At 35.5% G+C, this 13063-nt stretch overlaps 1 protein-coding gene and 1 long non-coding RNA gene across 2 annotated transcripts; one reads left to right on the top strand and one right to left on the bottom strand.

Annotated features, from left to right (window-relative positions):
- Nucleotides 1-738: 738 nt before the first annotated feature.
- LOC128234189 (uncharacterized) lies at nucleotides 739-4761 on the bottom strand. Its single transcript, XR_008260899.1, has 2 exons — nucleotides 4583-4761; nucleotides 739-4148 (listed from the first exon to the last, which is right to left on the bottom strand). It is a non-coding gene; the product is annotated as an uncharacterized LOC128234189 (long non-coding RNA).
- Nucleotides 4762-9050: 4289 nt separating this feature from the next.
- LOC128234182 (protein wech-like) lies at nucleotides 9051-12850 on the top strand. Its single transcript, XM_052948244.1, has 4 exons — nucleotides 9051-9423; nucleotides 10317-10458; nucleotides 11824-12090; nucleotides 12324-12850. The coding sequence occupies exons 1-4, from the start codon at nucleotides 9083-9085 to the stop codon at nucleotides 12672-12674; spliced, it is 1101 nt and encodes a 366-aa protein (XP_052804204.1). The 5' UTR covers nucleotides 9051-9082; the 3' UTR covers nucleotides 12675-12850.
- The last annotated feature ends 213 nt before the right edge of the window (nucleotides 12851-13063 follow it).

Raw genomic sequence — 13063 nt, 5'->3', positions numbered from 1 at the left:
TGCAGCTTTAATACATATTGTATATTAAACTGTGACGTCATACTTAATTAATAATCAACTTGCCTGAGTGCCATCGATTACATTAAGTTCGATAGTACATGTAGTAATATTACAAACAAAATAACTTATTTCTACGATCGAAGATGCTTCCTTGGAATACATTCGTTAAAATTGTAACATATGAACTATAACTAAAACATAATGTACATTGGAAAATTCATTAGACAAAAAATACACATAGAGTAACAGACAGACAACTACAGAAAAATCCCTGTTGCCAAACTTTCAAATATAAAACATGTATAGAGGCCCACGTCAAAGGCCCAAACTACACTGAATTTGAGACACAAACGTATAAACATACGCACGTACAAACACCACTCATAGACCACATGCGGTACAGCGTTGTCAATAAAGAAGGGATAACCGCATTGGAACATCCTAATACACATATTTATGTTTACAATTATATAATACAATTAATATTACTATGATTAATGCAATTAATTACTAGCGCAGGAACTCCATTTTGATTAAAGCATAGTGTACTTAGTTTAAACAAATGAATGTATTTAACACACTCATACAAGATACATGAATGTCAAAGTATAGTACATAAAATACAAACAAAATGTAAATATATCCAAAAACAAGTACTATTATATACTAAAGAATTAAGGGACCTTTTTATCAACCAGAGTAGAATAATGGATAATTGGGGCCATTTTATCAACGAGCCAACGAGCGTAGAATAATGGATAATTGCTGCCATTTCATCAACGAGCGTAGAAAAATTGATAATTGGGGCCATTTCATCAACGAGCGTAGAATAATGGATAATTGTGGCCATTTCACCAACGAGCGTACACTTATCGATAATTGTGACCATTTCATCAACGAGCGTAGAATAATGGATAATTGGGGCCATTTCATCAATGAGCGTAGAATAATGGATAATTGTGGCCATTTCATCAACGAGCGTAAAATAATGGATAATTGTGGCCATTTCACCAACGAGCGTACACTTATCGATAATTGTGGCCATTTCATCAACGAGCGTAGAATAATGGATAATTGGGGCCATTTCATCAATGAGCGTAGAATAATGGATAATTGGGGCCATTTCATCAACGAGCGTAAAATAATGGATAATTGGGGCCATTTTATCAACGAGCGTAAAATAATGGATAATTGGGGCCATTTCATCAACGAGCGTAGAATAATGGATAATTGGGGCCATTTCATCAATGAGCGTAGAATAATGGATAATTGGGGCCATTTCATCAACGAGCGTAGAATAATGGATAATTGGGGCCATTCTATCAACGAGCGTAAAATAATGGATAATTGGGGCCATTTTATCAACGAGCGTAGAATAATGGATAGTTGGGGCCATTTCATCAACAAGCGTAAAAATAATGGATAATTGTGGCCATTTCATCAACGAGCGTAAATATAATTTGGGCCATCTTTTCAACGAACGTTGAAAAATGTAAGTAGTATACAGAAGTGTTTATTCTGTTTATTTCAGTACTGTTTCATATCTGAAATAATTAAAAAAAACAAAAAACAACCTTGCTCTATAGGCCTTTTTTTTTGAAAATAATTGTTCTAATAACCTGTAAACAAAAAGCTTAGCAAATGATTTACAGTATTTCTATTGCCAAATTTGATTAAATACATCATTTTTCAAAATGTTCAAATTGGCCACACAACTATGATAGGCTCTTCCTTATGTTTAAGTGATTGAAAGTGAATACTTAGGCTATTGATATAACCTTATCCATTGTCATATGTCAATCATGTTTTCTAATTTCATGTAAATGACTCTCCGATTCGCGTATTGGGTATCATATGAATTGTAGTTTGATTTTAACTTGGTATCTGCCGCCATGTATATATGCTTTGTACATGACCTTATTTGCCATGTTTATGGTATTAGTGAATAAACGGTGTTTGACTTGACTTGTCCTGCAGTTTATCAACAAGCGTAGAATAATTAGGGCCATTTTATCAAGGAGCGTAAGATAATGTGGCCATTTTATCAAGGAACGTAGAATAATGGGAGCCATTTCATTTTATAAACGAATGTAGAATAATGGGGCCATCTCATCAACGAGCGTAGAATGATGGGGCTATTAAATCAATGTTCGTAAAATAATGGGGGTCATTTTATCAACGAGTGAACGGCAAAATATTATCAGAGATAAAATGCGTTTGCTATTATTGTTGTCTAAAAAAGATAATTTAAAAAATCACTCAAAAATTCAGGTACGTTTTTCTTTAATATTACGTACTCATTTTCTCTATATAAGCACTTAACCATTAAAGCTGCACTAGCACATATTGAATGTTTTGACAACATTTTATATTTTTGCCTTAGAACGAGCCAATTTTTGCGAAAATTCATAAACACCAGTTATATAATGCCCAGTATAAGATCACATATTTTTATATTTAAGTTCAAAAAATGATGTTTTATGCATTTTTCTAAAACCGTAAGTAAGGTTTAAGCCATAATCATTAGTTTTCGAACAGAAATATAAAATTCTGCGATCTGATTTTTGTCAGCAAACTTTTATCATTGGTTTGCTGATATTTACGCAAAATTTGCTCTTTCCAAAACAAAAAAATGTAAAAATGCGATATCTGTGAGAGTGCAGCTTTAAAGGTTTTAATATAGTTTAATGCTCATACGTATTTAAGTTTTCACTTTTCCCTCTTTACAAACGTTAGTCAAGGAAAATCATTGAAACAAGAAAAACAATTGCCTCAGTAATACATTTGAAGATCACCATACGAGTGTGCCATGGGTTTCAGTGCTGTATATGTGTGAATAAGCAGTTGTGGGAATAGTCCTGTCCAATATGCAAGCAGTTCTGTTTCATTGTTGCCTATTTCTTGGTGCAAATGACTCATCTCGTGAAAGTGGTCCTTCGTGTTTCGTACTGCTCGAATCAAGCTGCTGACCTTATACTTGTTGTACATCGGTCTATTTCTCGTTCTAGGAGCCAAGAATAGTTCAGTTTTAACCTGTGATGAAAGGATGGTTTCCCAATCCTGCTGAAACACCTGATTAAAATGTTGATCTAACGCATTAGACATGTTTGTCATTCTTTGCCTCTGTTCACCTATCATTGTATCACTAACCACCTTGAAATATCCCAGAGTTTTACAGGAATCCCAATGAAACGGATGTTTCAAACACATCTTCGCGTCTGGACGTTCCCTTCCGTCGCGGCATGTCATCGCTCGTACAAGATCCTCAGCTGTAGGGTCAACTAAATGGCTATAATCTGCAATGTCATGATTTATATCTTGCTGAGAATTGTAACACTTGTTGCCGCCTGAAACTACATAGTACCCGAGCAGTCCACATGCAACTATATCTGCAGATGACTTCACTATCATATTTGGTGTGTTGGCTTCTACTCCTTGGTGCATTTCAGGTGGCATCCAACCTTCTGTTCCAACATAATGTCAAGATATGGCGCTATTTGATGTATCTGTTTCTTTGGCGAGAGAAAAATCAGACAATTTAAACAAAATACTTGTGTGTTCTCTCTTTACAAGAACATTGCTTGGTTTAAGATCTCGATGCAGAAAATTATTATCATGCAGACATTTCAATCCGTTGAGCATTTGTCTAAATCCGTCCTGCAAGGTCGCATTCACATAACTCCATGCAAAGGTAAAATGCAAATTTGTTTTTATCAACGGTGTAATATCGCACAATATTTGGACATGTAAAATTAAGGAGTTTTTCATTCGCTTTCACAGCTCGTCTTTTAGGCGCATCTTTGTCGACTTGTCGATAGTCCTGTATTCTTTTACTGCTGCATCGGCAGCTTCACCAAACGTAACCCTGTAAACGTTTCATTCTTCCCCTTGTCCAATAACATCTGCTGTGAATGTAAAACAATTTAACTGCCAGTGGGCAATCATGTTTTCGGAGCCTTGTCGTGTTTGACTTCGTGTTGATTTACCTGGTCTATTTTGCGCTGTGTTGTGATGGCCATCTGTGGAATCGCTACTCCCTGTATGCAGTATATTTCTTGAATATAATACCATTCCTGATACAACTCCCACTATCGCAAAAGAACCTAATACGACGAGTGCGGCGGTGGTTGGCTTCATGATGACATCAACTGTTTAGAACAAAAATTATAGTTACGTAGATTTATTTTTCAGATGCTAAGAACAGGAAATTCGTATTTGAAGTGATTATAAGAAAATCACTTTTCATACATTCGATTGGAAGCAAGGAAACAAGATTGACTGCAAAGGTCATAGAAAGTTATATTATTGTTCTCGACTTCATTGCACACGTACGTCACTAGGTAGATGCAAGTCTACCATCTCAAGACTTTACTAAATCCCCAATATCGAGGGTTCACATTATATGTGTATACATATGTTTCTTGGTATTGGTATTAATTGAAAAGGCAGATTTGAACTACCCTACAACATTGAGAAATTTCTTTTCTATCAAGATTACACATTAGGTTCAAGTAGGATATTCAGAAGATATCCACACATTGTGACACAACTTAAACAATAAAAATAACAGTTAAGAGCATACCTGTACATAAACAACTTGTCTGAGGTAACGTTACCCAGGACACAATTATAATTCACTGGTTTTAGTTTTGTAAATGCATTACTTATTCATTAAAAGATATAAACAAATGCCATCAACAATAACTGATTATGAGTAGCCTTACACACCTTTAATAGGTTTTTTATAAATTAAGTTCAAAATTAAATGAATTTTATGGGGATTTTTGTGGGGATTTCCAAGATTACTTACTTTCTGTTTAAGATAAAGGGAGACAAGTTTGTCAGCTTTATCATCATTCGGAGCTCCTCGGCCATTATTTTCAAAAACAAAGTTGTATTCATTGCTCTCAGTTTAAATTGATTGCCAGTGAAGTGTATAATTGCAAACATGATTAAGATTCCCAAGAGTTAAGTCATAAAGTTTAACAACTAATTCAGATTACTACGCGATCTATTTGCAGCGGACTTAAACGTACCACTTTTTGAGTATGTAAACCGTCCAAATACATCCGAGGTTGTTTTCGATAAAATGGCCGAGGAGTTCCGAATGCTTTATCATATTTTATTATACTCGTTCATGCGGACGTTTAGATTTGAATAAACTTAAATGAATAGACTTTTTATTAGTGACTCGGGGCTTTATGTTTAACGTATGCCGGGTTGCTTTTTATTACAAGTGGCATTATTGGGTTCATATTTGACTGTCATTCATAATGGCCCGCGGACAAACACAAGCCGAAATTGTGTGATCAATTATTTCTTCAGGAGATTTGCCTGCCATGACCATGTCATCAAGAAATAATGACAATATTAAAATACCATCATTTAAGTGCGGACCAGAATGAATGTCATTTTGTAAGTACAGCTTACAAAAGTTATAGACCGCCCTTTACGAAATCCGAATTGAGCATCCGAATTACATAATTTTCGTCACATAATTTATCTATACGCTTATTTAAAATAGAGATAAATACTTTAATAGACAACAAACAAATGTTATTTCCCTATAGTTATTAACATCAGATTCAAAACCTTTGTTTTGAGGGGGACACTAATACCTTGGGTCCATTGCTCTGGGGAAAACCCCCGAATCTAATATATTTTTAAACAAGTCACAAATATGCGAAGATATAATATCAACAATTTCAATAAAATATTCATTTAATAAGAAGTCCTATCCAGGACTCAACGCACCCATTGACCCCTTCTTATTCTATATAAATGATGCAATCGGGTACGAAGTCAATTTTCAAGCTCAGTCTAGCGCGACGTGATCTCTCCGCTTATGACGTATGATATGGTTGTGGATGTGGGACCATTGTTTATCATTCATATTAACTGTTGTATATACATGTAGGCGATCGATATGTATGTTAACCCGTGGCCTTTCGGTACTCTTTGTTCACTCAGGTATTGTCTAATATGAACAATTTTGTGATTCCGCGTTAATGTCAACACACTTCCAACAACATTATATATCATGTACAGCATCATAATAACAAATTTTGGCTTTAATCACTGTGAGGGAGCAAAAACAATCACGTGACCACAAATGCGGACGACCACGGCGAAATTAGAACAACAAAACGTATGTTTTTGATGTTCTAATTATCTTGAATCGAATTAAAGCAAGACCTAGCCCATGGTACGCTACATAGTTTCCGATTTCATGTGGTATACTGTCTGATATTCTTGGTGTCGTAGGTTTTGAGAACATTCAATAACAAATTTCAAATCGAAGATGCGGACGACCACACATTTTGTATATCTTGCAAACACAATTATAAAACGGCTAGTTTCACCTAGTTCTTTACGATAAACACTTATTAAAGCAAATATATACCATTTAGAATACCTTTACAAGGGGTATTGATGATTTTGAAGGCAATATTAAATAACAAATTATGCGAACGACCACACTCGAGAATTTTAGGCGAACGACCACACTTTTTACATCAGATTTGAAGGGGGTGCAAATAAAGCCTCCGTGATGTCAATGTTTTTTTCTATTCGCAGGACTGTTGTATTCGCACAGGACGCACACACGTGTATAATCTTCTCGACAAATCCGACATGTCAACAACACCAGAATGTGACCGAGATTGCATTCGACCATTGTAAAGGAGACTATTGTCAAGTAAGATTCTGATAGAAGTCACTTTAGGATGTATATCTAAAATAAAAAGAAGTACTAGAGATGCCAAGATCTAACGTACATTTGATAGGGCTAAAACCCACCCAAATCCCATGACACCTATATCTCTTAGTAGGTCAATCGTTCAACTTGTTAAAACACCAATTTTTGTATTATAAGATGAAGAAAACATACATTTCATTTATCTCATCCACACAATTTCAGGGACCGTATGTTCGATATACGTTCGACGAAAAGGAAGAAGAGTGGTACAGTATGTTTGGATCGAAATTCATTACATTACATAAAGGGGCGCTGGGTGTCAGAAGGGAAAAGGCGAGGAGAAAAACGTTAGTTACATCCTAAATGGGACTCCTAAACATCCAATTTTGACTATCTATATGATCATATGGAACTTCTAATACTACTGGGTAACTACAAAGTTGTTTCTGATTAAATATGTGTTGTGCCGTTATTCTTTATTGATACGTCACTTATATGGCAATACTCAGTCTTATTATTATTATGAAGATTAATCAAATAAAACTGATATTTGATAACGTTTATTGTCTTTATTTTAAAAATACAAACGAATCACAGTAAACACAGAACAAAATCACATCAATATGAAATAAAAAATGCCCGCATTTGTTTGTAAACAATCGCATTTATAAGATTGATATAGCATGGTATACTGATCAGGCTGTTTACAAACAAAACATACACATGTAATCACAGAGCAAATCACAAAAAGTGAAATGAATCACCTACAATAATCGTTTATGCAAACCTATCGACTCAAATTAATACAAGGATTTACTAATAAAGTTATGAAAAAAAATCACAAAAATAAATAAATCACAATATAATGATCTTTTATAATAAGAGCTGTCACAGAGACAGCGCGCTCAACTGTACCGTCGCTTTTAAGTTTAGATTGCAAAGTTTTGGTATATATTAAAAACCTTAACCAGAAACTTTTATTCGAAAAATAAAGGACCATAATTTACATTTTATGCAAAATGTAGCTATCTTACTTGATTACTTAAGTCTGTTCGATAGTTGGAAACGCCTGTCTAAAGTTTCAATGCAATATATGTGTTTACTGAGATAATGACTTAAAGGTGCTATTACATACAAAACCTTAAGCAAGGTTTGACGCTAGGTTGAGTAGGATAGCTCTCGTTAGTCTCTGAATAGTCGAGCTAAAATCACATCGCCTCAAACAAAAGCAAGAATTTACTAAACCAGTTGTGAAAAGGCCTTCCTGGTTATGTACATACGGCGATTACTTTTCTAAAACAAAATATTGTTAGAAAATACAATAAGTTTTCTAATAATATATATGTTGTTTCGTGCTGCCGCAGTGTTGAAATGTTCGAAAGGACCTTGCCACAATATCTGCAGACCTGAGGTTGTCGATTCTCCATCTAAAAGATATACCATACATATTAACAAATAAAGTATTTGAAGCATTATTCGCACTTTTATCAAAATTAGATAAAAAGTGTGGTCGTTCGCCTAAAATGCTCGAGTGTGGTCGTTCGCATAATTTAATATTGTACGATTTCTTTCAAAAGCATCATTACGCCTTGAAAATGTATTGTAAATGGTATATATTTACTGTTTATACAGTACATCTTTTTGTAAAAAAAACAGTTGAAACTAGCCGATTTATCATTGAGTTTTGCAAGATACTAGTAAACAAAATGTGTGGTCGTCTGCATCGCCGATTCCAAGTTTGTTTTTGAATGTTCTTAAATACTACAAAATCAAGAATAACAGACAGTTTACCACATGAAAGCGGAAATCATGTGGCGTACCATGGGCTAGGTATTGTTTTAATTTGATTGGATTTAGTAAAAAAATATACACAAACATAACTTTTGTTGTGTCAAGATCGCCGTGGTCGTACACATTTGTGTTGACATCACAATTCTTGCTCCCTCACCCTGAATACGGTCATAAACTAGTCATAACACTCATTGAGGTGGACTCGCATTGAAACAACCGTCCTAGAGTCATGTTACACAAATCTGCTGATTTAATTTGGTGAAATTCATTTAAAATATAAACAAATGCAATCAACTATATATGAGTAATCATGCATACCTTCAATGCTTTTCTTGAAATTAATATCAAATTCTGCCGAATAATTCCGTCTTTGATTACATGGGTTTCGGTGGGGATTTCCAAGTTTTTGTTAAGATAAAGGGAGACAAGCTTTTCAGACAGATAATATTACATTCTATTTTCGTACATGCGGAAGTTTAAAGTTCAATGATATTGATTAAACATAAAAGAATAGTGGCTCGAGGATTAATGTTTTAACGTTTACTGGCTTTGTTTTCATAAGTTACGTTATTATTAAGTGGAAAACATTTCAATATGGCATGTGGACAAACACATACCAAATTAGTAGAGGAAAGTACTGACTTAAATTTGAAGGTTATTTGTATATCATGTGACACTAAAGGAAGGGAGACAAACGCAAGTGTTTACTGCGTCGAGTGTAATAAATACGTTTGCGAAACTTGTTCTAACAGAGAACATGTTGATACGTCGGATGAACATTTTATGGTTTCCAGAAAAGATTTCCTTATAAATGAGTCGCAAGATAAGTCAGAGGATGTCGCCTGTGATGAACATCCTGGTCTCGTTGTAGATATGGTGTGTGTTAGCCCGCATAATCAAGTGGGCTGTAACCTATGTATGCAGATACACCACAGGTTCGTGCGTGTATTTATAACTATGTTTTCACAATGTAAATGTATATTTAATATATTTATTAGATTTTTACAAGTACGATATTTATAGCTTGGTGTAAGTTGCGTTATCATGCACACAGTGGCTTGATGACAAAGGCTCATTAAAGTCACAATAAATAATTCCAACTAGCCAAAATTATATTTTATACATACTTGAACATGACTTTTTTGTATATCATCAATAAAAATAAAAAATGAGATTTGACAAAATTCATAAATACCCTATACTGTAATATGAAAATTACAGTATAGAGTATTCTTGAATTTTGTCAAATCTCATTTTATGTTTATGGTAATGTATTATATTGATGATATACATGTTCAAGTATGTATAAAATATAATTTTGGCTAGTTGAAATTATTTATTGTGACTTTAATGAGCCGTTGTCATCAAGCCACTGTGATCATGCATACAGACAGTAGGCTTAAAGAGTAAATCAATGGAATTGCTGCCATGTACAAACTGATGTACATGGCAGCAATTCCATTGATTTACTTACAACTTGAACCTCTCTTCTTGTTTGGAATATAAACTTTATATTCCAAACAAGAAGAGGTTCAAGTTGTAAGGTATCCTATGCATTAATAAGCTTGTCGTTTTATCGTGTCAATTGTGATTATGTAAAAAATCAACTGAAATCGGATGTGGAATGGCCAATTTTGCATTTTTTCAAGGCCAAATTAAAAATTGTTTATCATAATTGGTATAATGTTGACATTTTTCTCTACAGTATATATCAAACGCTTTGAAATGATACAATAAATAATTGTGATTCACAAGAATTCTTAATTCACGTTATTTGTACATGAAGGATACCTCAATTAACAAAGCTTTCCATCTTTTCCCCTTTCAGTGGCTGTCAATTGCGTTATATCACCCATCACATGAAGGCGATTAATTTCAAGAGCGGAACTCACCTCAAAGAGATGGAAGCCAAACTTGCCAGCACTGTTGACGAACTCCAGGCAGAAATGACCAGGCGAATGGAAGTTAAGGTTAGATAAGTTATGCGTAGCTAGGGCTTAAAAAACTTGAAAGTCCAATGACTCTGTGTGAGTTTTGGGATTTTATATGCTCATTGCACACACTCAATTATACTTGCAATGGTTACAATAAAACCAAGTAATATACTCTACACCAAATTTGCAAGGTTATTTAAATTTTGTCATTTTTCATAAAAGTTGTAGGCCCAGGCCTACAAGGCCGATATGTAGCTACGCCACTGCAAGTTAAACTCAGCATAGAAACAACGCAGGTTGAGATTTGTGAATTGTTGCTGAAGAAATTACAAAAAGCTGAGGGATTTAAATTCCGGAAAATTAACTTGCCCGTTCGGGCAACCACTAGTAAATTTTGACTTGTCCGAAACAGTATGTACTTGTCACGGGCTTCAGGCAACCCATAACCCATCATAATCATCATCATCGTCATCATCATCGTCGTCGTCGTCGCCGCCACCACCACCACCATCATCATCATCATCATCATCCTTGTTAATCAAATTGTAGGATTTAAGGCAGGAAATTATTTCCTCGTCTTATGAGTGTACGTGAAACTTACCCCTGGTGAATAGTCGTATCGAGTTAACCGGATTCAAGCTATGGATTATTACAGAGCTGACTATCAACGTCGATAACACCTCAGCGCAATTTATCAAAAATATTGTTTGCACGTTATCGTACTATAAACTCTTCTTTAAACTGTTCGATTAGTCATGCTTTAAAGTGACTCGCTCATGGTTTGTTAAATGCAAATTTAATTGCGAATTCAAGTGTAGCAAATCATAAGGAGTGCTAAAGCAATCAATGCCAAAAGCTGGAACCCTTCAGCAAATGTTGATATTTGCTCAAATATCGTCTTTGAAGACCACGATTTTCATTAGCGTTTATAACGCGGTTGAAAATTAATTACGGCTGTGGTGTTGCGTGATTGGTTGGTTCAATGACGTTATCACGTGATGTTATCATTGTATCCTTAACAGGTCAACATATCTACCACTTTTGTTAAAGTCCCGGTGACCCACGCAGCCGGCTGTTTTTTTTAATAAATCCTGACTTTACCGGCGTGGGTTTGAACCCCACTATAACCAAAATTATCTTGTATGCTTTAACTGTATTTTTCTGCAACTTCGATATCATAGAGTAAAATAATGATGAAAAAGGTGTTTTTATAGCATTACCAGGAAAACTATTTTTTGTCCCAAAGCACGAGTGAGTCACTTAAAGTTACAGATCGTTGTCTTTTCTGTCACGAAATTGATGCTCCAATAGTCAGTGTCATTTATTTGTTACACGGTCCAAGTCCTTAACTGATTGCCAGATGATCACATGATAAACGATTAATATTTGAATTATTTTTAGAACAACGTCGAACGTCAAAAGCAAGAGGCCCGGCAGACCATCGCCAAAACCGCTCGTCAACTGGGGAGAATGATGGACGACCTGGAACGGAGAACTATGGAGGCCCTGACAATGACATACGAGAACATGGATAACGAGCTAGCCCAGGAGGGCCTCACCATTGAGGATCTGATTGAGAAAATTGAGGCCCTGGAGAGGGCGCGGGATGCGAACCCGTGTGAGGAGACGGAGCTCGCCCTTCAGGAAGCCATAGATCAAGCGGAAAAGGTGGCTAAAAGAATTTGTATTATTCCTTAGGGCTGTTTATTGTTGCATAATTTTATTTTCCACATTACTCTTGAATAACGAATATAAATGGAAAAAAATGAAAGTATCAGTAATACAAATTTAAATGCATTTTTAAGACAAAATTAATAGGGCGGGTTCCATTTTGTATCCATCCTGATTTGATTGTAATTTCGACTCTGTCTTTGCAATATCTGTTTATGTTTTCGTTTTAGATGATAAACGAAAATGAAGGAGGCGAACGGACTTTAGAATTCATACCTGACACGAGCATACTGGACACGATCCGCTCATGTGATACTCTTCTCACTGCGCATGTCACCGGACTGGAGCGTCAATTGGAGGACAGAACGGCGTTGGGGACTATCCAAGAGCGAACAGTGTTGGCACCGGAAGAGGGATCCGTGCAAGATCGTGGGGACAGGGCGGCTCTCGCTTCCGTCCAAGAGCGAATTGAGGCGACATCGGAAGAGGGATCCGCGCACGGCATAGACAACGACGCTCCTATGGAGTCCGTCAAAGAGCAGACAGCGGCGCCTTCAGAAGAGGGTCCAAGCACGGCCTAGGGGCAGGTTGGCGTTGGGGTCCGTTCAGGATCGGAATTAGGCGCCACCGGACCAGGCAGAAAGCGCCGACTACAGCGTTAACAACCCGGAAAGGGATTACGTTTTGGAGTCTTCCAAATCGCATTGGGTAAAGAAAATAATCCCGTAGACTAGGAGGAGACTTTTAATTATTTATATATATATATATATATATATATATATATATATATATATATATATAAGTTTAATTTGACGTTACAACTGTCTCATTCATGTCTTATATTAAAGACATGGACGTTCATATGAACTGTGATAAGTATGCTATAAGTATATGTGTAAATATATTAATAAAATCATAAAAATAGCTTATGTTTATTTTAACCACATTTTTATTCGGACCGTCCCAAGCA

The sequence above is a fragment of the Mya arenaria genome, chromosome 1, assembly GCF_026914265.1.
Source record: "Mya arenaria isolate MELC-2E11 chromosome 1, ASM2691426v1".
In the NCBI taxonomy this organism is placed as follows: Eukaryota; Metazoa; Mollusca; class Bivalvia; order Myida; family Myidae; genus Mya; species Mya arenaria.
The sequence above is the reverse complement of the archived record's forward strand: the minus strand, read 5'-3'. Positions and strand labels throughout refer to the sequence as shown.

Excerpts from the sequence above, each read along its gene's own strand:
- LOC128234182 (XM_052948244.1), top strand. The coding sequence starts at position 9,083 with ATGGCATGTGGACAAACACATACCAAATTAGTAGAGGAAAGTACTGAC. Across the intron at positions 9,424-10,316 it reads TGTATGCAGATACACCACAG|TGGCTGTCAATTGCGTTATA; the intron begins GTTCGTGCGTGT and ends TTCCCCTTTCAG. Across the intron at positions 10,459-11,823 it reads CCAGGCGAATGGAAGTTAAG|AACAACGTCGAACGTCAAAA; the intron begins GTTAGATAAGTT and ends AATTATTTTTAG.